The sequence below is a fragment of the Neopsephotus bourkii genome, unplaced genomic scaffold, assembly GCF_033783945.1.
Source record: "Neopsephotus bourkii isolate Nb327-2 ecotype Australia unplaced genomic scaffold, CSIRO-AGI_Nbou_v1 NB_107, whole genome shotgun sequence".
In the NCBI taxonomy this organism is placed as follows: domain Eukaryota; kingdom Metazoa; phylum Chordata; class Aves; order Psittaciformes; family Psittacidae; genus Neopsephotus; species Neopsephotus bourkii.
In genome coordinates, this window is record NW_026900624.1 from 7314580 (window position 1) to 7341194 (window position 26615).

At 40.0% G+C, this 26615-nt stretch overlaps 1 protein-coding gene across 5 annotated transcripts in view; it reads right to left on the reverse strand.

Annotated features, from left to right (window-relative positions):
- Positions 1–6247: 6247 nt before the first annotated feature.
- PARVB (parvin beta) overlaps positions 6248–26615 on the reverse strand; it is a 67744-nt gene continuing 47376 nt past the window's right edge. For all 5 annotated transcript variants that reach the window (XM_061359124.1, XM_061359144.1, XM_061359160.1 and 2 more), the window contains exons 8-13: positions 24886–24905; positions 23018–23079; positions 20603–20671; positions 18250–18351; positions 14862–14934; positions 6248–9781 (exon numbers count right to left, since the gene is read on the reverse strand). In XM_061359124.1, the coding sequence (XP_061215108.1) occupies positions 9705–9781; positions 14862–14934; positions 18250–18351; positions 20603–20671; positions 23018–23079; positions 24886–24905 (403 nt within the window). In that variant the 3' untranslated portion in view covers positions 6248–9704. The remainder of the gene's footprint in view (positions 9782–14861; positions 14935–18249; positions 18352–20602; positions 20672–23017; positions 23080–24885; positions 24906–26615) is intronic.

The window sequence follows — 26615 nt, forward strand, 5'->3', positions numbered from 1 at the left end:
AAAACTTGCCCTAATTCTAATTCTGTTTCATCTGAATTAGACTAGCAAAATCCTGTTTCAACTGAAATTAAAAAGCTTTCACTTCCAAGGTATCAATGGATATCTGCAATTAAAATAACCAATACTTAAGAAATATTAAGTGAAGAATACAGTAGATAAATTACTGAGACAAGCTTATAAACATAAGCAGTTCCCTTCATTAGACCATCTGGTAGAGCTGTGGGGAAATACGGCATGTTTCTGGATAGACAACCCCATCTTTTTGTTAGGTGAAGTTGCATGGCTTCTTGAAGATTATTTTAGTTTAAACACAGACTGCAGAATGACTTTCCTTCCCAACCCAAATGTCCTCAAATGAAAGCAGACTGGCAATACACAATACAACAGTGAAAATACCTTATCAACAACTCCAAAACTATGGGTGAAGTTTTCCAACCCAGCTAGCAGTTGTGTTGGAGGACAGCAGAAGCCAGAGAAAGGAAAGAGGCCACTGTAGGAGAGGGAAGGCTGACTCCTCTTGTTCTTTTTTAACAGAATGTAAGATGCTCCTTGTTAGAGATTCATGTGGGAGAGGACTCCTACTGTCTACCCAAGATGCCCATATCAGCAGCCCTGCCTCTCAAGGCTCACTGACTTGCATTTTTCAGTCAGAATATTGGTAGAAAATAGCCATTGGATGCTTTTGCACATCAATTGGTAAAACAAATTAGGCACAAAATTCCCAGCAAGCCACCAGCAGAAAGGGTCACAAGAGAATTGGTTTCATTATGGTGGCTGCAAAACTGAAAGCTGTCTTTAAAAAGGTTTTTGGTAAAATTGAGGAGAATGAGTCATTTAGTGCCTAAGGAACAGCTGCACTACCTGAGATTAAACTACCCAAATGAAATTAACTGAAAGAGAAAAGTTAATTAATACAGAGCAACCTAAGGACAACTTACTTTGAAATAAAGTTTCTGACAGCTGTTGCACCTTAGGAAGTCCTCCTCATAAGTCTTCTGTAATTGTCTGCACATACCACTGCTTACACTAACTCAGCTTTGCTTTTACACTAACTTAACTTGTACATCTCTTACTTCCTTTGATCATTTACACATCTAAGTGATGCGTATTGCCTGCCACATCCTTGGTCTCTTTTTGGCTGAGGAACCCAAACATCAGAAGCCACTCTATAAATTAAAATTTGGAGGCCTGTAAGAAAAGACCTGAAATTAATAATTTGCAATAGCATAAGTTAATTTCCTCTAAGGCCTCAGACCTGTGTGTCCTACTCAGTCTAAGTGTTAAAATTGCTATACTGGGGGACCTTGTCTAGTACTGATAGCTTGTCTAGTATCCAGTCCCTTACAGCAGAAAATTAGGATGAAAAAAAACCCATGAAGAGAGCAAGTATATACAGGTACTTTCCTAAAACTCCTCAATAGCCTGTAGTCTAGCCTTCCTACATTAAAATTGGGATCCTAGTATTTAGAAGCTTCCAACATATTTATTTCCTATGAACTTCACCCTTTGAATATGTGTATCACCATTGAGCAGTAAGGAGCCAAAGATCATGACCTTACCTTGCATGAAGCACTACCACCTTGTTGCTTGCTCTAACATGCCACCTTCCAGCTTTCCCTGAAGGTCCCTACTATGCACAGTGCAAAGGACACCAACTGACTCACATTCTTCATGTCACTGTTACTACTTCAAGTTATATGTCTGCATGGAGGAGTAGATACATATGTCTACACCTTCAACAGTCACCTCTTTCCAAACCTGAGGAAGCAAAGCCTTCATCTTAGTTAACCTTCACAGGGAAACCAATCTGTAATACCTTTGATCTTCCTGCTTGCCCTCTCCTGAACTCTCTTCACTGCTATCACAGCCTTTGGTGAAGTGCTGGGAATCACACCTGCCCAGATTTAGAGAGGTGCACCACAGTATTCACAATGCTGTTCTCAGTTCCTCTCCTCCTAATTCATAGAATCATAGAATAGTTAGGGTTGGAAAGGACCTTAAGATCATCAAGTTCCAGCCCCCCTGCCATGGGCAGGGACACCTCACTCTAAACCATATTACCCAAGGCCTCGTCCAACCTGGCCTTGAACACTGCCAGGGATGGAGCATTCACAACTTCCCTGGGCAACCTATTCCAGTGCCTCACCACCCTAATGGGAAAGAATTTCCTCCTTATATCCAATCTGAACTTCCCCTGTTTAAGATTTAACCCATTACCCCTTGTCCTATCACTACAGTCCCTAATGAAGAGTCTTCACATGGGAGGTGCTCCAGTCCCCTGGTCATTCTCGTGGCCCTCCTCTGGACTTGTTCCAACAGATCCATGTCCTTTTTATGTTGAGGACACCAGAACTGCACACAATACTCCAAGTGTGGTCTCATGAGAGGAGAATAAAGGGGCAGGATCACCTCCTTCAACCTGCTGGTCACACTCCTTTTGATGCAGCCCAGGATACGGTTGGCTTTCTGGGCTGCAAGCGCACACTGAAGCCGGCTCATGTTCATTTTCTCATTGACCAGCACCCCCAAGTCCTTCTCCGCAGGGCTGCTCTGAATCTCTTCTCTGCCCAACCTGTAGCTGTGCCTGGGATTGCTCCGACCCAGGTGTAGGACCTTGCACTTGGCATGGTTAAACTTCATGAGGTTGGCATCAGCCCACCTCACAAACGTGTCAAGGTCCCTCTGGATGGCATTCCTTCCCTCCAGCGTATCTATTTGCTTTTTTTATCACTGCCGAGCACAGAGCTGACACTTTAATGGAACTATCTATTATATCCCCAAGATCTTATTCCTAAAACAGCAACACACCGCTCAAAGCCCATCATTTACCTGTAGAGCTAGTATTGATACCCCCCCCATTTTACCTCACTGACATTTATCGACATTGATTTCCTACAGCCATTTCAGAGCCTGAGAACTGCAGTTCCTTAGCATTTAATAGACTCATTGCTTATTACTAATAATTAGCATTTGCAAGCAGCCCTTCATGTGGCAAGCTGCATGACTGCCAGGCTCGGTCCTAGACAGCAGCCTTTCAAAGAGTAATATGCAGAAGAGATCATTGTAGGAGACAACCACTTGAATACATTTTGTAGAAGCATTTCATGATGACATTTTTAAATAAAATTGGGGTTTAATTATTGATTATTCAAGTGAAATTAGATTTAGATTACACATTGGGAAATTTTTTTTCACAATCACGGTGGTGAGGCCCTGGCACAGGCTGCCCAGAAAAGCTGCAGCTGCCCCATCCCTGTCAGTGTTCAAGGCCAGGCTGGATGGGGCTTTGAGTAATCTGGTCAAGTAGAAGGTGTCCCTGCCCATGGCAGGGGGTTGGAAGTAGATGGTCTTCAAGCTTCTTCCAACCCAAACCAGTCTATGAATCTGTGAAATAGCATAATTTGGTCCTCATTATCTGAGAACATCATAGGTCTACAGGCTTGTCTATTTTAAAGTCAAGAGGTGTTTTATTTCTCCTGTACCACCTAAGAGAGCCAACAAGAGAATTTTTTTCAGATCAAGAGCTAGACTGTTGCACAATGGTGCAATGCCACAACTACAAAGGAAACAACCAATTCTTTAGCTGTGTCAGCTCAACTTCTACTATTTCACACATTCTGGCTCCCAGATATCCCTGATAAACAATATAAAGTATTAATAACGTACTAGTGGTCTCTGGTGTACAAACTAGCTGTAGAATATACACAAGGCACTTACCAGTGTCACCAAATCGTTTCAACTGTTTTATTTCCTGTTTGAAAAGACAAAAGCCCTACTCCATATTAGCTCAAACACACTTCCTACGAGTTTTCTAACTAGATCGCACAAAGGATGGAACAAAAACTAAGTGGGAATGTTAATAGTAATATCTGGAATATAGCAGTAAGAGTAATTTCTGCCTTCAGAAAACTATCATTAAAACAAGGGGGAAAAAAAAGGAGAATACATAAGTTTAAAACTTAACTCTTACTTCCCTGTTTAGTACCAGACCTTTCAAGAGCTCTTTTGGCTCCTTAGCATCAGAAGGGATGTCATCTTAGCAAGATACACAAAGCAAATACACGTGGACACAGAAAGTCTTACAGTTAAATATATATATATAAATTTAAAAAGAAGCTCCCCAAAGAGTCCATTTTCCCGAACTTACTATTCTCTCCTTCAGTAATTCCCAGGAACTCTTCTAAGATCTTGTCCCAGCAGGTGTGATGTAATTTATGGGAGAGGGGACTGCTTCCCAGGCTTGCAGTGTCCCAGACCAAAGGTGCAGGCTTCCATGCAGGGCAGTGTGACGTACACAGAGTACGCAAGAGGGAAGTTGTGCAGCCCGGTACTGACTGCTGCTAAAACGAAACCACGATTCTAACAGGAACTTAATTGTCTATGTGCTAGGTGCCTGCTGGAGGCTAAAATAAACAGAAATACAAATGCAGGAAACATGCAACTCTGCAACCCCTGAAATACCAGAAAGTATTAAAAAGATATGATCATTCTTCTATGGCGCTGTGTGGCATGACCGTTTGCTAGTCTGCATCTGGGGCGACTCACAGGGCGCTTTTCTTTGCATATAAAAATAGAACGCCAACAACAGCCAAAATCATGTGCTACAATACACCTTTTACTTGTGGTCCTTTGAGCCCTTTATAAAGAGGATCAGCATTACTCTACCTATCTGGTAGAAGGAGAAACCTAGGCAGAGGAAGATTAATTCATATGTCTCTAGAGAATTAGCCACACCAGGGCACAAAACTTTCATCTGAGACAAGAGTTATCTCCACTAGGCAGTGCTGCTGTTCTTCCTTCCCTTTTCCAGCTCTGATTAAAGTGGGAAAGCTCCTTACACCAACCAATTTCCCTGGACGTTTCCTTCCGGTACCACATACATTCATTAACTCTGTCAGAAATCAAATGCAACTCTGCAGTCCTCCATGAAATCCCTGAATGAGACAGTAGGCAGGCACACTAATTAAGCTGGTCTGGTTTAATGCTGTTAGGGGACTACTGTGTTTAGCTCTATGCCACATACAAGAATGGATGAACTAAATTCAGTAAGAAAAGTGGGTTGAAAACAGATTCCCAGCTGTCATGAATTCTTAGCAATTGATAACCCGAAATCCTTAATGAAAGGGAAAAATTAACTACTTTCTAAGCAGACAGCAAATAGAACTATACATCAAATTAGCAAAGACCCAGTGTACCCTCTTACCTATGCAGAAGTGAAGCAGCCTAGAAATGTAGTAAGTAAAAAAAAAAAAACCAAAAGAAAGGTACAGTTGGAGATGCTATAGGGAACTCTGGACAACTCCAGTTTCTAATTAGCAGAAGGTGGAAGAATAGTTAAATGTTGGGAAATCCATCTGTAATTTCTAGGTCTCTTCCCATTTCAACTGGCAAAACAAAGGACTTCTTTCATCAAAGCTTCATTCACAATATAGTGAACCAGTGCTAAAAAAACAAGCCTGAAACACACACGGACAAGCACCTTTTTTCCTCTGAGAAATGATGTTTCTGCCAGCGCATGTCATATCCAGTCTTTTGTAGAATAGCATTAATAAATTCTCTATCAGAGTTGCATTTGATTTCATGCCCTTCGCCCCCACCAGTCTTTCTGTACATTCCCACTGCACACCTCATGCACACACACACATACATACACCTGGCCCCCATAGAAATAGCCACTGAAGAACAGTTCAAGGAATCAACAGCACTCCCATCAATAACAACTTCTGATAATGCACTTTCCTGCTTCTCCACACAGCTTTGCTTTATTGGAGAGCCACTCTACGCTCTCTCCATACCAGACCAAAGGGAACCGCACAAATGGAGACTTTTGCACTATCACTACACATTTACCTGCACTTCTGGCTTCCCCAGTGCTCTGTAGGCACACATAGGCCTAGTTGCAGCATGTCAGGCTTCACTTCTGTGATGCTGCAGAAGAACTGGGCCTTAAGTCTTCTAACAGTACCAGAAAGTGTAATTCAGTTACTTTTCTCTTGTAGAAGGCAAAACGTAAATAACTTCATCAGGTCCATCTGCCAAATAAAAAGGCAGAGCTCACCTGTGTCTGCCTGTACAATCTTAACCACCTGCACCAGGGCCAGAAATCCAAGATCACTGCTTTGCTAGGTCTTCATAGATCATTATACATCTAGAATCCTTGACAAAAAAGACAGCTGTAGTTCACCTTTCAAAAGTTCTTCACACAGACGTGCCCATTTAGCAAAAAAAGGAGATGCAGAAAGCCAAGTGATCATTATTTATTTATTTGAATAAATAGTACAACTGTCACAAACCATGCATAACACTCCTGCTGTGATATTTAGCAAACATAGCATTGCATTGTAACTTGCTTACAGTACACAACTCTTGTCATATGCTGGAGACATCCAGCTTTGTGACAAGTCCAGAATTTTATCTGCAAGGCTGGTTTTTAGTAGTTAGAAATCCAGAGTAAACACTGCTAAAAACAGTAGAAAAGACTCTTAAAACATACATTAACACTGAAAGCACTGGTGTGTGGGGAAGAGGGGACAGAAATCACACAAAGATTTAAACTGATTTTAAAATATCTGCCACTGTTTGTTTTTCATCTTGAAAAATAGGATGCAGCTGAGAAGTATCTGGCCTTCTCCTGTGGCAATACAGCTCAGTGGAACTGAGTATGTCAAGCAGATGCACCTAGAAGGCAAGCTGTACAGCATGGAAAGGACAGACATTCTTTATGTACTTACAAATGCAGAAGCTTTAATGCCACAGAGCATTCAACATTCCAGATGAACTCAACATGATTCAGAACTTCCCTCCTGGCACCCAGGAACATAGCTAAAACTCTAGTATCACAAACAGTTCATGAGTAACATTTTTAACAATGACTTGTTTTTTGAGAGGAAAAGAACTAAGTATCATGCATATGTAACAGAAAGGCATGACAAAAGCAGGTGTTTAGAGAAGCTTTACCTATGTTATTCTTCCTGCAAACCGGTCTGATTGGGATGAAGCTCTAGTTCAGTTAAATCCACCCTGCTTGCAATCTGGTTAGCAATAAATACAGCATCTATGCCAGCCAGCCAGCAAGGAGCCAGGGAATGAAAAATGTATTTTCCCTGTACAACATATACCAACAGACTTAAAAACATAACAAAACAGGGTATGACACCTGCCCCCAAGCTGTTCAGGGTATTAAGCCTGCAGTCTTGACTGACAAGGATATTAATGTATGGAATGCTAATAAGGACCCATGACTCAGACTGTACAGGGGGACCTCAGGTTTCTGTAGAGTGACCAGAAACACGTAATTGAACAAAACAGAAGCTATTTTAAAATGTTCACATCTGCTCACATGCAATGAAGATGCCAGCTGTATAATACCATCTCAGAAACAGTCATTCCCCCTCCCAAAGCCAAACTGCTCTTATCAGTCTCCTCTTATTTTCTGTTTGCTTTTGATATTAATATTGCTTGCAATTTAAAAAACTAAATTCTCTGAAGGTATTTCTGAGCTACTCAGAGAATACAAACAGTATCGGCACTTCCACATCACCTGAAGAAAAGTGGGTGGAATATGAAGCTCTTTAACAGGCTTGTTTTCCATAACACTGTATTGACCTAAAAGTTTGACCTTTCAGTTCAATCACCTTCCAGCCTCATGACACCCATTTTACAGCATGAAAGGTTAGAACAATTTCATTAACTTGGCAGGAGAGCTCACCCACCAGGCCTTAAGTGCCTCTGAAAGTCTCCTTTGTAATAATTGCTAGTGTCATGGTAAAGTCTAGTGGCCTCATCTGAAATTCAAGTCCAATTGTTTTAAGCTCTGTATAAACAGCAAGAGGTCAGCTCCCTTCTAAAGCACAAACAAGCAATAATTCCTCACAGAACCTTAAAGATTCAGATAAGATACGATTTTTTTTCATGGAAATAAAGGGCAACTTCCTTCCATCTTTGTTTTGGAGGTGTGATGAGAAGTGACCCAAATCATTCAAATACTACTCAGAACCCCGAAATATGAAACAAAGATGCAGAAGACCATTTTTCTCTGAGATTAAAAGAAAATGTTTAAGGAGGGAAGGAGAAAATTCCAATTTTTAAATTATACCATTCAAATAGCACATTTCCTCTTGAACTCAGAAGGGTAAATAATGTTTAGTGTAAGAAATCAATTTTTAAGGAAAGATGCCTATTTACAACAGGACTTCAGTGAGCCCCTGGAGAAGAGCAATACTATCTGCTTCCTCTTTGGGGCACTCTGCCTAATGTTTCACACAAAATGATGGCTGCCCATAAAAGAACAGTTACTGCTGTGATACATAAAAGCAGCAGTCAAATCTATTCCCTGTGCACTCCACACTATTATAAGCGTATTCCACAAATAATTGACTCTGGAAATAACAATCCCATTTACTTAGCAAAGCTCTCCTCAAAACTCTACTCAAGACGACTCATGTTCCAGCGCAGCCCTCTTGTATGCACTGCTGTACCTACCAGATCAGCCAGGAAAAGCTCTACAAATGAAACCTGTGAAGTACTATAAGGTAACTAGAGTCTGCCAGATAAATCTAGCAATCCTTTCAGAGTCCACTAAAATCCGTAACACCTTAAAAGACTGTAGGACTAGGCCAGAGCCTAGCAGAGTATTTCTTGGGGTGGCACAGGGCAACTTGATGGAACTAGTTTGGAACATAACTGGTCACTGAAGTTTCACATTGAAGTTCTAACCATTGGGTTGCCTCTTGCAATAGTCCAGTGCAATTCCTAAGTAAAAGCAAGCTCTTATTTATACAGAAATTCAGGTTTTCTCTTTAGGGAAGAAAATACATAAAACTCTGGCCTGAGCCCCAGATCTGTACAGCTGCCAATAACTCCAAAAGGAATGAATTTGAGCCTCTAAACTGTCAAGCTCATTATTCCCTGTGTTCGTTTCAGAAAGGATTGTGGGCAAAATGCGTTAACCCAGCCCATGCCCATTTGACCAGCTCCTGACAGACCTGATTGAAGCTATGTGTTTAACTGGAAACAGTGGCTCTAGCAAACAATTTTCTCCTAGAAGGGAGACGAAATAAAAAATAGACATCAAAAGATTAGCTGGTCATTCCACTGACAGACTTACTCTGTGTAAACACTGAATGGAAGTAACACTGAGAAGCATGAGATTAACACAAAAACTGAAGCTTTTGCCACTAGCTTCAGATAGTGCCTATAATTCCCCTCAGCCGCACCCACCCAACAGAACATAAAAAACGTTATTTAACAGAAAAGGTTCAGCTTCTATATAAATTCCAATGTTGATTTTCTATTGCTAACACTTAAGCCTGGAAAATCATCAAATGCCAGCTGCAATCAAGGACTACGCAAAAGAAATTCTATTGTAGAATCAAAGAGGCTCCAGCCATGAGGAAGGCTGCTTATTAAAGTAGTTAGTGGTATATTTCCTTTATCAAAAGAACATTTGCTGATCATTACAAACAACAGACCCAGCAGTATCTTCTGGTAAAAGTGTGAAATACTACACATTTTCAAGTGACTTAGAGAATATACATGCATTATTTTTAGTGGGATTGTCATATAAACAGCTACAGACAGACCACATCAACTGTAGAAAGAATGCATGAAGTATAGCATAAGGCACAACGGGAGTGTGCAGAGGGTGTGTTTATTGCAATTTATGCCTAAGGTTGGAATGATGAAGACCTCAGCAGCTTCCACAGTCATTCAACGTTCTTGTACTTTGTGAACAGGTTGTATAGAACCCTGAGGGTAGACTTCAGATCCAAGTTGACAACATCTGTGAAAGAAAAGGAGAAGTCTTTAATTTGCTTTTTGTTTTCCCTCATTTGTCCTCAAAGGAACAAAAGTCCTTTCTGAGCCAGTGGGATCAGCGACAAAAAACCCCACAGAGTACTGATCTCCCCAAGGCAAGCTTTCTAAATGTCCCACATGATGCACTTTTAAACAGCTTCATGATAACAAAGCCACAGCTAACTTCTCTGCAAAATCGAAAAAAGGTAACTCCCTTCCTCATCTAAAATTGGCTACAGAGAAAGAATACTTCTGTTTGGGACCTGGGATAAAGACTTTGGGAAATACTACTGATGACTTCACTGGCCACAGAAGAAGCAAACAAGTAGCCACACACATGATACGAGGTGGTGAACCTCACATATCCACAACTCTGGATTGATACAGCCCACAAGTAAACAAAGTCTGAATTCTCGTAGCAGACTCAAAGCTTTCTATTATCTAGTACCCCTTCTTACCATGCTAAGCGAGGGAACAGGTCTGGAACAGTTCTCAACCAAAAGCTTTACTGTTAGCACCTCCCAACCCTTTGCATATAATAAAATGCCAGGAAATACCACAGACATGTAATTCTATGGGAGGAGGCATAGCACAATGAAGGCTGACAAGGTAGAAATAAAGGTTGGAAATAACATGGAACAAAGATGAAGGTGGAAGCAAAACATAGACAGTACACAATATACATAGAAGCAGAAGTAAGGAAGAACAGATAATTTAAAAAAATCATTCAAGGAACTAAGAATACAAAAACACTTAGACTGAATACAATCAATGTGAGATCCAGGGGAAACACCTACTGACTGTTCTGAAGAACCACTTGCCAGGACCTCTCCTCCCTTCCCCTCCCACCCCATGCTGGATAACACCCTAATACCCACAGTTCATCTGGTATTTTCAGTAAAATTTCAAACTTTCTTTTCTACCATTTTCCTTATATTATTCTACATATTTCATTCATGATTTTGTATTTTGCATTTGCAGAAGAAACTTCCCCTGTTCCAAAGAAAGGAAAGATCCTAACTGCTGTGAAGTGGTACACCGCGAAAGAGAGAGGTCTTATCTCAATAACTGAAATATGAAATACATTTCTAATTTTTACAGGTATCATACAAAGTTGCTCATTACCATAGCATTCTCAGTAAGGGAACAGTCAGAATTAGCATTGATTCCTCTGTACCATGATCACTTCCCTCAGAAATGGGTTTAAAATGTAAATTTAGCCACGGGAAACAACACTTTACAACCACCATGCATTTCTAAAGCTGGGAAATCATGGCAAATACCTGGAGAAGAGTCAACTACCAGCAGATATGACCCACTGATGGTGGCAGTCCCTTCTGTTTGCTAAACAATTAAACAAAATAGTGCTGACTCTGTGAAAATGAAAAAAAAAAAAAAAGAAAAGAAAAAAAAAAAGGCCTAAAAAGCTCTATAGTGGTTAGAGATTTGTAGTGTGCATTTGCTCCATTCCCCCAGATGGTTTTCTTTTCCCCACGCCGCCCATTTTCAGCCACCATAACCTCCATCTCAGCTGACACGGCATGAAGCACCATGATCAAGTTTTGCAGGGTTCAGTTCCTGCCTCTGGCTGACTTCAGTTCAGAGGCAAGAACTGCCTATGCTATCAACCAAGATCAAGGTGCCAGTGTGGAGAATTAGAAATCTAGAGGGTAGAGAAGAAATACTGCTGGAAGCCAGAAGCACAGCTAGGAAACCAAGGGCATGTCCCAAGAAGAGAGCAGCCATGAGTCACAGAGTAAGGGATAAGGGCACCAGAAAGAGCATAAGCAGGGGCTGGAAGGGATGCGAGACCTGCAGGACTGTCATGGGGAGGGTACCTTCCATCTGCCCTCATGCAGACATTTAAGGCTGACTGATTCCTACTAATCTCCACCAGCAATATGAGCTAGGTACCTGCTGCCAATCACACCATGTGATTATACTGAGGAATGAGAGATATGGGAGGCGCCATCACTAAAATAAGGAATGGACCCAGCTCTTTTACTTGGCAGTGTAATGACATGTCAGAAGGGTCAAAAGAAACTATTGTGGTCACATAGTGTGGTCTTACATAAAACACAGTTCTGAGAGAACTTTACCCTGGAAACCTGTATTGAGGCTATGAACTAACCTATGGTTGAATTAAAATACAAGCTTAACATTGCATGGTTTTGGGTTTTTTTCTGTTTAAATCTTACACTGATGGAAATTCCACCTCCCTCCCTTGACAATTCAGACAGATGGTTAATTACCTTCACTGCCACAAAAGTTACACTGTAATTCTAGTTTAACATTTTCCTAACTTTCAGATCTTGCTATGCCTTTGCTGCATGAAAGAGCACAGTAGTGTGAGATGCATCTTCCCTGTGTGGGTGATTACAGTGTTCCTTACTGATCACTAACAGGCATTCCCAGGAATAAGCATATTCTCAGCCTCCTGTTTCTTATTTTAAGATCAAACCATGCACATTACCAACAACAAGTAATAAAACGTTCACTGAAAGTGGCCATAAAGCATCAAAATAGTTTAAAATATTACATTAATCTAAAACATTCACAGTCCATAACCCCATTAGAGGCTAATAAATTAATCTACTACAACATACTTCTGTTGCAATAATTCAGCATCAAGTTCCACTCCTGGTACAATCTATTCAATTGAGCTGGAAGAACAGGAGCTGTCCTGTATGCTCCTATTTTTGTTTGTTACCTGTACAAAGACACACTAAGATACTAAACAAGACCTCTTTCTTGCAAAAAGCATGGGCTATAGAAATAAAAATTGTGATGTTATGCTCTAAACAACGTTTTATATGAAAATCCTACAGCTAATTCAAGAGGCATTTACTACCCAATTCATGGTTTCACGTAACAGGCTTTCCAGCCTATTTAGGAACAAACAATAAATCAGCATTAACGTGGCATTAACAGCGTATACTACACACAAACTTTTTGCAGAGCACCAGAGTCTATCATGGAATCATAGAATCATAGAAAAGTTAGGGCTGGAAAGGACCTTAAAATCATCTAGTTCCAATCTCCCTGTCATGGGCAGGGACACTTCACACTAAACCATGTCACCAAAGGCTTTGTCCAACCTGGAGTTGAACAACACCAGAAACGGAGCATTCACAGCTTCCTTGGGTAACCCATCCCAGTGCCTCACCACCCTCACAGTAAAGAACTTCCTCTTTATATCCAACCTAAACTTCCCCTGTTTAATCCATTACCCCTTGTCCTATCACTACAGTCCCTAATGAAGAGTCCATCCCCAGCATCCCTATAGGCCCCCTTCAGACACTGGAAGGCTGCTATGAGGTCTCCATGCAGCCTTCTCTTCTCCAGGTTGAACAGCCCCAACTTTCTCAGCCTATCTTCATATGGGAGGTGCTCCAGTCCCCTGGTCTGGAGGGGGGATCATCCTCATGGCCCTCCTCTGGACTTGTTCCAACAGTTCCATGTCCTTTTTATGTTGAGGACACCAGAACTGCACACAATACTCCAAGTGAGGTCTCACGAGAGCAGAGTAGAGGGGAATGAAAATTATGATAAATTAATTGCTGCTCTAAGAAACATGTATTACATGAGTGTACTGACTGTCAAGATCCAGACGATTCGATGAAACTATGGTGACAACCAAAGCCCAAAATGTTACTGTCCTCTCTATAGCAGCAGCTTTCTAAGAGCAACAGTGAATTGTATAGGCAATTTCAGTCACACAGCTAGCACACAAGCATGCTCACTCCCGCAGCTGTGCACTACTGCTGCCAGGAATGTGTACAAACACAGAAGAGGAGGAAATACACACAAGACTGTACATCCTGCAGCAGGTAAAAGTGAAAATGAATGTTCTATGGGCTAGTTTGGCTCTCATACATCTACTAATAATTAAATTTATAATCAATAAAACACTTAAACATATTCTGCTGCTTGCTGAATCTACACACCTTGTTGGGAGCAAACAGATCTGCTATAATGTTCTACCACTCATGATAGCGTGAGGATATGAGATAGCCTTATGGGAAGGTAGTCTCCTCTGGTAGATCAACTGATAAAAAAAAAACAACTAGAGACGCCTTCTCTCTCAAAACAGACTTATCTAGCTTACTTGGTCTCCTACTGCAATCTCTTTAACCCTTCCACTCAAAAAAATGACATTTTCTGATTGTGCATGCATATTTCTCCAGTTTCCCTGTCTTACATACCTACTGACTCACCTCCAATACTCAGAACACTCCTTTACTTTCTCAAGTTAGCATCTTGTTTCACTGAATTCTTCAAGAGCAATTTCTAACCCCAAATTTAAAAGAACAACACTAACAAGACACATATGCATTTAATATTGACTTTTACCCTTTTCCCTCCATTATAATCATCTCCTGTTTGTTAATCTATTTAGTATCAACACTTTGTCTCATATTAAGTCAACATTTCTTGGGTGTTTCATATTTTTTCTTTGCTCTGTGTAAGCCTCTAACACGTATGTAGTTTGTAACATCAGGAATAAAAGCAGTTACAAAATTTTAATTCCTCTTTTTATCCCTAGTGCTTGCAATAATGCAGACCTCACCTTTAATCAATTCAAGGTTCAGAGACTTTAAAGGAAAAGGTCAGGTTTTATACTTCTCTGTTCTGACTCCAAAGTTCACATAAATCAAGTAGAGGATTTGCTATCGGCTCTCTTAAAAAAACCCTAACCAAACCAAAACAAAATAAAAGACAAAAGCCTTTCATTTATCTGCCATTGAAATTTGATCACAAGGGTCCAAGCCAGTGCTAACTGTAAGAATTACGGACCATGAAAACCTTCCTGCTTGGATTGTTACTGAGAATACCAGCAGAATTTATAACACAGCACTGAACAAACAGCTCCTGGGCTATTCACAAAAGATAGGTGTTCATACCTCAGTGAATCTACTCCAGACAAGAAACACAGGTAAGGATATATCCCAGACATAGACAATGAATCCTTTGGAAAACTATTAAGAAGCGCATTTACAGCTCTACTTTGTAGAGCTACATATAGCTCTACTATACACAGTTTGAAGCCACATGCATGTTCATACCTTCAGGACGAGCTTTTGGTTTCTTCAGTCCTCCATCTTGCATCAGCTCAAAAGCAAAGGAAACATTATGGACCTGAAAGAGGTAAAGTGCTTAGATTCTCAAAGTTATAAAAGAATTCAAAGCCTTTAATCAAATTTTTAAAATGTTTTATTCTCCCTGCACTTGACATAGAGAATGATAATTCTATTTAAAACAATATTAAACATTTACATGTTTAAGCACAGCAGAAAGTACATGTGAGAGACTAAGAAACGAAAATTTCTATCACTGCAGGGTAAAGATTCACCTTTTGATACAAAGGAAGTAATTTAAGATTTCCAAATTTCTACTGCAAAAATGTGACTGGGTACCATATGAACCAGGAAACCCCATTAGTCCCTGGTCTCTGTCTCTGTGGCAGAGGCTAGAGAGCTCCCAGTAACAACTACAACACAGCTGCATTTTCTTGAGTTCTTGCAGCCTGAGCCCAAGATCAACATTTCCTACTACAAGGCAAGAGATCACTTGCCATCAACATTGTTACATCCTGTTACATTCCAACAAGGAATGTATCAAAAGTGACAAAACTGAACAGAGATGGGAAAACACACATAGGTGTGCAAGAAAGAAGAAATAAAGACACTGAATAGATTTCTTTTTTTCAAACAGCATTAGTTGTTTCTGCACCAGTATCAGCTGCATATCAAGCAACATCAATATCACATGATCAAGGAGCCAGGCTGCTTGTTGCATCACCTTATGATAATCCCTTAGTCTCTTGCTTCTTTGACTTCCTCTACTTGAAAGCAGATATGAAAGTCAAAATAAGTTTCTTGAATGAAGCAAATACTCCAAAAAATGCTTGGTGGTGACAGTTCCCTACAGTGAACTTGAAAAACCAGCTAGGTACGACTGTATAGAGCGAGCTTCCTGAGCAAGCCACCAAGGATCACATATGAACATGAAGCCGGAAGAGATAAAAAGGACAAAAAGGAAAAATGCAAGGAAGTCTTTTAGTCTCTCCTTTGAGGAGAGAACATTATGGTTTAGAGACCTGCATAGCAGCTTTCTCATCCATGCTTAATGAAAATTAAGCAAGGTAATTTCGATTATGAATGCTGTGCATTTTTGTTACTGCAGATGACAGTTCTGGAGACACATAATAAGGGGGAGATATTTAATTAAAGCTCCTCATATTGAAAATCTGGGAGTTACACCTACAAAGCTCCCCTACAACATGGAAGAAAGGCCCTTTTTACTGGCACTCATTGCTCAGGACTTTATTCATCTCTTTTTACCTGCTACAGTTCCTCCTCATTCGTTGTGCCAGAACTACTCACTTTCAAGATGAAAATATTTTTTCCTTTCCCCAAAACACAGAGTGTGCCTCTTTCCTTGATTTACAAATCCTCCACCCTCAAGGCAGTCTCCACACAACACTAACCACACATTACTTCAGGAACAATAATCTTTACTAATAATAATCCTTATTAATTCAAACTTAACATCAAAATCGTAAACGAACAGATTCTGACTACAACTCAGCATCCTGCATTTCTACAATGGAGAAAATTCAAAATACCAGCATAAAAATGAAAGCCTGTATAAGACATAACTATTTTCCCACTGCTCTAGCAAGTTCCTGTACAGTATACAACATCCAAAATGAATTCATCCCCACCCTATTCACAAACTTATCACCTAAAGAAGCCCCCCTTACTGAAGCGTAATTTCCTGTCTTCAGGGAGCCCCTTTAAGCTCCGTAATAGCTACTAGTAACCTGAGGAAATCAACAAACCCTATAGAACCAGCAGGCTCAGCACATTAGCCTGGGTTTGTAACCGTGCTCATTTGCCAGTATGATTCACCCAGGCAAAGCTGGGTTATTCTACTGATGATGAAGTCCCATCTCTCACAGAGTGCACCTTTGCTAAGCGGTGCTTGACAGCTACAATTTGTGCTGAACTCACTATGAAAGAAACACCATTTTAAACAGTCCTTGCCTTACAAAGTATTTGATCTTTTAACTTGTGCCAATGCTTCCACTCCTGATCTAGCCATCACCTGCTCTAGCTTAGCCAACACAATACCTGCATCCTCTTCACTGCAAAACCTGTCAGAATAAAAAGCAGGGGCAGATACAGTACTCCAGGGTCAGTGTATTCTGATTACCAGGCACTGAATATACACAGCTGTGTGCACATGTAAAGAAACCACTGCAAAAAGAGGCAAACTTTTAGTTACAACAATAAAATATGTAAAGCACTCTTCTCATTGTAAACCCTAGGAAGGACACAGGACAATGGAGCCAGTGTGGGACTAAGAGACAGAGACCTATTTTGACTCCTTCCATCTCTAGTACCCTGATTATGAGTCAGACAATCTAAGACTGCAAAGAATCCACTCTTCTCAAAACTCGTTTTGTTTGAGACACTTGTTAGGCAGTAGTCACTTCTTATCAAACAAATATCCAGAAAAGACAAGCTAGAAAAGACATTCTCGCAAAAGTTAGCCAGCAGTGTTGGCAATAATCCTGCCAGGAACTGGACACAGAAACAGATGTCTGTGCTCACAAATATACTTCAGACAGGCAAATTTTTTTTGCATGCTCCATCTGTGGCAGGATTAGGGCAACCATCTTGGCTTTACATCAGCTCCAAACATATTACTTGTAAACACTCAGCATACAGTTTCTAACCCCAGATCAGCCAAAGATCACGACCGAGGTACTACCTCTTCTACTATATCTCATTTAGGTAGGAAGTAATGATATGTATTCACTTGGTTTATAGAAACATCAAGTAAACTACAGAAAAAGAATTAAGGGGTATTAGTCAACTGATACAAATGAGATAAGGGGCCAGTTTTTAGGCATGACATTCTGTGACCTTGGGAAGAAGCTCTATCTTCCTGTTAATCCCAGTGAATAGGATGCAGCTAAAGCAGAGCTTCCTCACCTTTGCCTTTCTTGCCTATTTATATGGTACATACTAAGCAAAGCCAACCTCAGCTCTGCTGTCTAGGACAATAAGGCATCACTGCACATAAAAACACTTCAGGCAGTACTACAATTTAATAAATCACTTTGATTATTCAAAGTACTATACGGTACAAAGCACTTACTGCTGTTTTATTCGTTCTGGATATTCATGAGCTTTGTGTGTCGTTTAATGCTAGTAACAGAATACTCTTCTTCCTTAACTGTAGGGAATTTACGCATTCATTTCACAAGCAACTTCTAATGGTATTAACTATCAAGTGTCACAGCCAGTGCATCTTCGCTACAGCTCCTGAAGAGAAGAATATACTAGGTTCTGATTTGCTGAGCACAAAGAGAAAGGACACAATGATTGGAAAACGTCATCTGGTAACAAGGCAAAAAGAATATAACCTGAAGTTTTTACCCACCTTTTGATCAAAACTTTCAGGTGTTAAGTAGAAGTTGTGAAGTGGAACAAAATAGTCTTCAAGGAGACCCATGAGCAAAACCAAGTAAACACCATCTGCAAACTAAAAGGAAATACTGATGATATTCTTAGGCGAAAGTATCTGTTTTCAAATAAGCATTCATAAACAAGCAGAACAAAGAATGCTTGGCCCAAATTATGTACTTTGATTTCTACCACTGTTGTTTGCTAGCACAGAAGTATAAGGTGGTTCAGGAGTCACAGCAAGGAATTGGCAGCAAATGTGACAAACAATTAGGGCCTTGTTTCATCTGCTCCCTGAATTCACCTATACCCTTGTAATCACCAGTGCAGCTGAGCAAGCTAAATTAGTCTTTTCTAAAAAGCCTGTTAATATAGCTGCTTTCTTAACAGTTCTCTAAAGAAAAGGAAAAACACAGGACACAAGGCTTTCTCCCTGCATCTGGTGGAATTATTTCCCTACTCTAATTTCCTGAGCAAAACAAGGAAGCCCATCATCTATGGCTATAGCATTAACCCATGCAAGATCACGTGCCAAAGACTATTTAAAGTACTTGTATACACTAAATAGCTCTAAGCAGAAATTAAAAGCAATTCACCTGGGAGATATCTATCATTTCTACTCCTTAGTTGTGCAGAGTATTTGGTCTTAACAGGCAGAGACTCAGAACAAGATCTTCATCTCCAGTCAGTTACCTATTTGGTAAGCTACTGAATACTTTAGGGTAAGGTTAAGTATGTACGTCCTTGCTTTTCCTCACATTAACTTGATTTGCTTGAAGAATCTTGCCAACTTTATTACAGTATTTAACTTAGCTTTTTTTCAATTAAAACAAAACCAAATATCCCTCCCTCCCCAACACCAAAACAACCAAACAAAACCAAAAAAGAGTCCTGCGAAACATGTTTGCACATTATATACTCCCAGTCCTCCTACTACAGTACCTGGTCATTTTAAGCACAATCCCTCTTAAACCATGTGCATTGGACATTCAAATCTCCGCCCCTAATCAGAGCTTGAAATTAAGTCTCCTCTGTCACAGGTTGCAAGTTTAACTTCACAAAGTATTTTTTTTTTTCCCAAATCAAAATAGATTTTTACAGTTTTAGTAAATACTAAATAATATACTAAATACTTTCAGCAATACTATTCAGTACTCCTACTAGATAGCAGCACTACTTACTGGCTAATGTTACATATTCCTAACAGACTTCTCACTTGTGATCCTGATATAGTGTATGTGACATTCTCTAACCTTTAAAAAAAAACCAAACTGTTGGGTAATTCTAAGGCATTAAACAACAATTTCTTGTGACATATCAGACCCAGTCACCATTTATTTCAGCAAAGCTATAAAACAGCAGTGAATGACTGGTATTAAACTAAGCCAGGATCAAACCAATTCCCCATACTCCTGGTATAATTCTCTAGATGCCGTGCTTATTTTCTTGTTGAAACAGTAAGATAAGCATCCCTCCATAGTTCAGTGAACTCTGGGAAGAGTATCTGCTTCTGCTTAGCCAAGCCCAACCCTCAAAATTGCTATATTTTATCTGTAAAGTGAGAACTACCCCACTGACACTTACTTAAGGTTTCCAAACACATTCCGTACCCAGTTCTGTGCTACAGGCAGAGAACTCCTCAGAGCAGACAGAGGTGGTTGACAGTCACCTCCACTAGCTTTAAACAAACTAACCTGGATACCACTGGCAGTCAAACCACTGTAGTATAGGAGCTGGGGTAGTTAATCTACACTGCTAAGCAGCAAACACAGTGCATGTGCTCACAAAATAGCAGGGTAAAGAGGTGGACATGAAGGCCTTTGATGCAACAGCAAAATTGTTTCTAGTCCCACTTTAATGTGATCAAAGCTAGACCTGATATCTCTATGATGAACTGGACAGTGCAGTCCACACTCCTCCTGAGAGCCCCAGGCAACCAGCTATTAAGAGCTTATACCAGTTCATCCTGAACCCTCACCACTAGTAAAGAGAAAACCCACCATCAACTCATAACTATAGCAACTGCTTTGCAGCACTCCACTTTGATCCAAGAGATAAGCTGCTCTAAAATCCAGCCATATTCTACAGTCATTAATATGACCCTATTAAATAACCAAGAATTTCATCTTGTAATACAAATCAGTAACAATATGAAGTATGTCTAAACAAGGGGAAAGGAGGCAAGCACCAGTGAGTGTCATTGCTACTTAAAAGACAGACCCTTGATCATGCCCAAAGATTAACAGTTCCTTAACAAGGCTTTATGGAGAGAGTGCCTATCATTGCAATTTAGACACTTAGATTACATACAAAAACCCAAAGTGTCCTACCTGAGTTTCTAATTCTGTTACTTCCAAATTCAGTTTATTCAAGTGTTTGTTCACAAAGGTGATCAGAGACTATAAAAGAAAACACCAGAACCAGTGATGTTAGACACAACAGTCAATGCCTTTGTGAAAGAGTTAACATAATCTTCCAAGACATTTTTTTAAGCTTAATAAATATGCATGCGTCGTATTTGCTTTTGCACAAATAAGTACATAAAACTGAAAACAACCCCTTCATATAGACTTTTTTGTTGCACCATACACCAATAGTCACCAGATGGTGCTATTACATACAGCTTACTAGTTATTTTTCCTAGCAAATAAAGCACACTTTAGTCACATGGGCCTGTCATCGCTAACAAAGATCAAGGAAGGGCTTTAACCCACACATTCTGAACAAGACTGTCATCTCCTGGATCAATCTCAAGCGACCGATGATGCAACAGCACATCAAGTGTCTAGGCAGGATTCTGTCTTAGAGGCGTTCAGAAGGAAAACTCCTATCTTCAAACCCAGACTGATGGAGCTTGTCTAGCCTTGTATGGTCTTCCATCTAAGAGAAGGACACTCTTACAAAACCTATGACCTGTGAACTTTGCTGTCACCGTCCTAGCTAGCTAGGCCGTGGCAGTCAAACCTCAGGTGTAAAGGACAAGTTCTGCACAAGCTGCACCTCCCCTAAAAAATCCACTGCGCAGGCTGGAAGGGTTTATTCTCACTTGTCTGAATGGACAAGCAAGAGTAAAAACAGGAGGTGACAAGGTGCATGGGAAGCTGCAGATCCAACCTTGCATGCGGGCAGACCAGCGCATGGGTAGGTTGAGATTGCTCACAATATGACAGTCCTGGCTGGACACCTGATTGCCTAAACACCCTTTTTTCCAACCAGATTTGCATAACCCACATGCCCTTGGACATCGTGCATGTAGTAAGTGTGGGTAAAACCTTTCCTAAATCTTCACTCGTGAAGCCAAGATATCAATCAATCAATCAATCAAGTCACACAGGAAAAAGCTGTGACAACATCAGTTCTCCTATAGGCTGTTTATGAAGATGAAGCAAGCAGTAGGTGCATTTACATTCCAAACTAATCTCTTCAGGTTACTGGAGAAGATCCACTGCCAGAGAGCAAGGCATCGGCAGCACTAAGGTAAGGCTCCCAAGGGAAGATGCTAGGAGTACACTGTTCTGCATAGACCTCTGCTCCTGGAATGATATATGTGTATCAATTAGCGAATTACAGTCAGAATGTAACCCGAGTCTGGCATTTCTATTCCCACAGAAAGCAGACCTGCAAGATCCTGCAACTATGAGCCAGATACGTGCAGATGTACTTCATGAAGCACAGCAGTCTGCCAGCCTGCTTACAACACTTCCAAAAGGGACACAGAGTTGGGTGTCAAAACTTTACTGCACGTACAAGAGCTAACTTCAGTCTCTATCAACTCTAAAAACACTATTCTAGAAGGTGCTTCAGATTGGAAAGACAAAAATCTTCCAGACAATTCAAAACATTATTTTAAATGCTTATATCCTGTGTTTCACAGCAAAGCGAAGGGACAAATTACAGGACTGATCTTTGTATACTACTGTTCTAATAGCACAACAGCCAGGTTGGAAATAGCTGATGGAACAAAGTGGAGTCTCCCCATTATGTGTTCTCTAAAATTAGCAGGAGCTGGCAGAGGTCAACAGCTACTTTACCTCTCCACTCTGCCTAGCACGAAGAGCAATGTCAAGAATATGACTGAATAGATGTGCTTTGCAATGATGGACAAGAGGCCAGAGAACCATATGAATTAGTGTTAGGTAGAAAAGCCCTGGGACAAAATCACTTCTTCTGTAAAAGCTTTGTATTTATCAAACTTATTTATGGGTGAATCACATTTCAGGGTACTGTGGAAAATATCTTCCAGTTGTGGAAGACCATCTTTAGTACAAGAATGAGCTGAACCACAAACAGCAAGTGCTTCTTAGGGAGACTGAGGCTGAAGATGTATGCACAACTGACTACTGTTGAGCCTGGTCACCACTGCCTGCTGCTCGTTAGCATACAGCTCAGCCCTTCCTAGCTGGAGGACAGCGCTTGGGACATAAATGTGTGTATCCAGTCAGAATGATCTGTACCACTGTGAATACTTTGCACAATAGTCTTTTCTAACCTGCATAATTTTGACCGAACTGAGCAGCACTACTTAGAAAAGCTTTGGCCAATAAACCAGAGTAATGAGACAAGCCTGAGTGAAGCCAATGAATCCAAGTATCAGCTGGCTTTGAAAAAGCAATCTCTGGGGAATAAACACCCTTTTCACTATTTCAGAGTCCTCTTCTCCTCTTTTCCAGATCTTTCTGGTTATCTTTCCAAAAGCATAAACAAAAAAGCAGTATAGAAAATAAAAGTGGGTTGGTTTTTTTTACCTTTTTGACTACGCTGAGTTTGTCTGGTGCATGATCAAAAAGTGTGTCAAAGGCATCACGCTCTAGGTTTAGGGAGAAAAATAAATAAATCAATGCACCTCCAACAGCCAAGTATGGAAAGCAGGTTATGTGTTCCAAGTTTAAAGGTTTTTCTCAGAAAGCCATGTAACAGAGACTCAAGCTAAAAGTTATCACCCTATATTGGTTTCTAGCCAGGCAAATTCTCCTGGGGACTTTAGAGGTAACTGGAAATAAACATATTATTAACTGACTTCCCTTTTCTGCCATTCAAAATTGGTACACAAAATAGGCAGGTGGGAGCAAAATTAAAATGAAACACAATTTTTTACTATGTCCGGATCCTAACTTAAACAATGGAGCCACTGAAACATCACTTGTGTTTGGTGCACTACAGCTACAGTGATAGCTATAGCTGCATTCACTACTCTGCATCAAAATCAGATATTAATTTGGTTAATTTCCAATTACTGGTAATACCCGTGACTTTAGTAAAGCTTAACACTAAACACAAGTGACATCCGATTCAGCAGTGTATGACTAGCAGAGCTTATATGAAGATTTAAATTAAATTTGGACCTTCAAGACTTTATATAAGAATATCTAACACAATCTAAAATCTATTAAATTGACTATATTAGTGCAACATTTCACACTGTGGCAGCTTTAGGCTGACTGAAATTTTCCCTTTTTTTTCCATTTTTCATCCAGTAAAACAATAAAAAAATAGAAATCAACCATCTGCAGTTGCATTAAAAAATGCTGGAAAAGTGTGTGGGCTTTAAGATGTTAAAATTTTCAACATAAGTTTATAACAATTTTTCCACGTTTTAATTCTTTTAATTTATAGAGCACTTTTGGAGAGTTTTCTATTGTTAAATAAACAAACATATTTATTATCCAGATTCCTTTGGTATCTGAAGATATGTTATTTAGCCCTTGTAGCCCCATGAAATTACTTATTTTCTAATTACTTTATTATTTATTAATGTAGATACTCTGCAAGAGAGGAAATGGTTCACATATTATAACTGGGTAATAGTGTAACTAAGTGAATTGTTCTTCATCTCACATGGTCTTTTACCGGAGCCCACATCTCTTAATGCTGCTAACAAAACTAAATGCAAAAAGAGAAGTCTCTTGGCAGCAACACCAAAAAAAACCATGGTTTTTGTTTAGAAGATGAGATCTATTGCTCATAAGGTCTAAACGCTAAAATCTAGTGATCATGGTGGAGATATGACACTCCACGCAAAGGAATTAGAGAGGGCTGACTGGTCACTGAAAGTGGGGAGATAAACAGAGCTTTCTTAGACCTCGTACCATACACCTTTGCTTCAGTAATTTTCATGTATTCACATCCCTGGTGCTCAAGTCCAGGTTGGACAGAGCCCTGGGTGACATGGTTTAGCATGAGGTGTCCCTGCCCATGGATCCTAAGGTCCTTTCCAACCCTAACTGTTCTATGATCCTATGATTCCATATATAAATTAAACAGTGTCGTTACGGAGAAGGTGTACTCTAATTCCTGGGTGTTGTAAAGATTTTTACCTGAAATCCAATAACAACAGTACTAGGAAATAATTCCAAATGTAGCATTTTCTCTTTCACTTACTTATGAATTAAAGCAAATAAATAGAGACCAATCTAAAGAGCACAGGTTCTATACTGGATGATATAGTTTTACCCACTATGCTCCAGATCTGTGTGGATAACAAAACCTGTGCCCCCGCAATACATTCCAGCCCCATGGAATTGCTCAATCCATTGTCTTGATCTGCTGATGGAAAACAGACAAGATTTCTGTGCCTGACATAAATTAAAAAAAAGTTCAGCCAACTGTTACTTACCAAATCTTCCCATCATCATCCTGCAAGAGAGCATTCAAAAATATTGTGTTAGCTCATGAATAATCACTTTGAAAAGACAAGATTGCGGACTTAACAGGCTTTTTCCTGCAGGATGCCGAGGGCTAACCACTCCTACCAAGTCAGGACACTGAGCATGTCGTAGACCAGACCCAACGTGCTTGCTGCCAGAAGGTCCCCAGCAGGCCACCAGTGATGTTAGGGAGATACATTTGAAATTAATGGAAATGGGCAATTATGTTTTACACATAATTGTATTTCTTATACATAACTAGTTTTATGATGAAGAGTGAATGAACAAATGTATTTCAGTGTGGCTTCCACAAATACAGCCATCACAGGCTATACCACACAGCTTAGAAGGAACAATGCTATCTATCTCACTTTAATCTGTTTTCTCTGAAGAAAGAAAACATGCATCACACCTGGGTGTTATGTAAATAAAACTGCTACATACGAATTATATACACAGCCAATGACATCACCAGACATATCAGATGTTTATCAGCTGGGAATCAGGCCCTGATTTACACAGAGGAATCTGAAAGTATTCAACAAATGTTGGATTCTGATGATCCTTGCATTTTCCATAGCTATACTTTATCTGGGTATGCAACACATTAAACAGTAAACCCTTCATATTGTGTAATATTAAATAACTTAATGAAATACATGTACAAGCACACATGCAAATCTGTAAACATCTTTCTTGCTAAAAAATGTCTAAACCCCACTCCATAGATTATGTCTTATAAACCACATCTAAGGGAGAGGACAAGCTAACTACACTGTTCAAGAGGATAGGAGTAAGTGGGGAAATTTTGGCCCACAAACCTGAGGCAGAGCTCTGATCCTACAAAAAACCACTATGAGATGTTTAATGTCCACACAGAGATGTTATGATCTCATTTCTGAGTGTTTCCATCTGAATGATCTTCCCTACTGAGTTAGCCACATGGTACTTCATTTATCTTCAAAGTCATGGAAAGCTGAGCCAACGCTACAGGGAGCCAATACACTGATAAACTGAAGGAGAGCGCATGTAAGCTGCCCTCTTAGAAGAGTTGCCTTCAGGCCATGAGAAGAAAAATCTCAGCTTTTATTTCCAGCCAAAGTGCATGTCTAGCCTTCTCCTCATAAAACAGATTGTAAAAACATGAAGCAAAGTAATCTGTTTCAAAAACTGGAGAGGTAAGAGGTTTATGTATTTATTTATGCTAAGCTTTAGTTCTGAGGTACTACAGAAAACAGAGACCATCTCTCCTTACAATTTTAGCAGGGTAGCACTTCAGTTTTGAGAGGTATTTCAAAGAATTGTCTTTTGTCAAACTAATTCTTCCCCAAAATATCAACATTAAGACCTTCCCTTCAGAGAGGCAACAGCACTAGACAGAAATTGGTGAAGTATCCCTGCCCATGGCAGGGGGGTTGGAACTAGATGACCTTAAGGTCCTTTCCGACCCAAGTAATTCTGTGATTCTGTGACTCTATATATGGCTACTTCCAGAAGGCAGGGAAGGGGAAAAAGGCCCACAAAGGCCACTTTCAGTGAATTTTCAGTTAAAAGTTTCTGTAACAAAAGAATGACAAGAAGACACTTTTTTCTTTTGTAATATGTTTCCAGAGACCAAGTTATTTCCATACAGTTAAAAAAGCACCACATTAAGGGAATTTGTTAATTTAGCACGGGCTGGGGGAAGATTAAGTGTCTC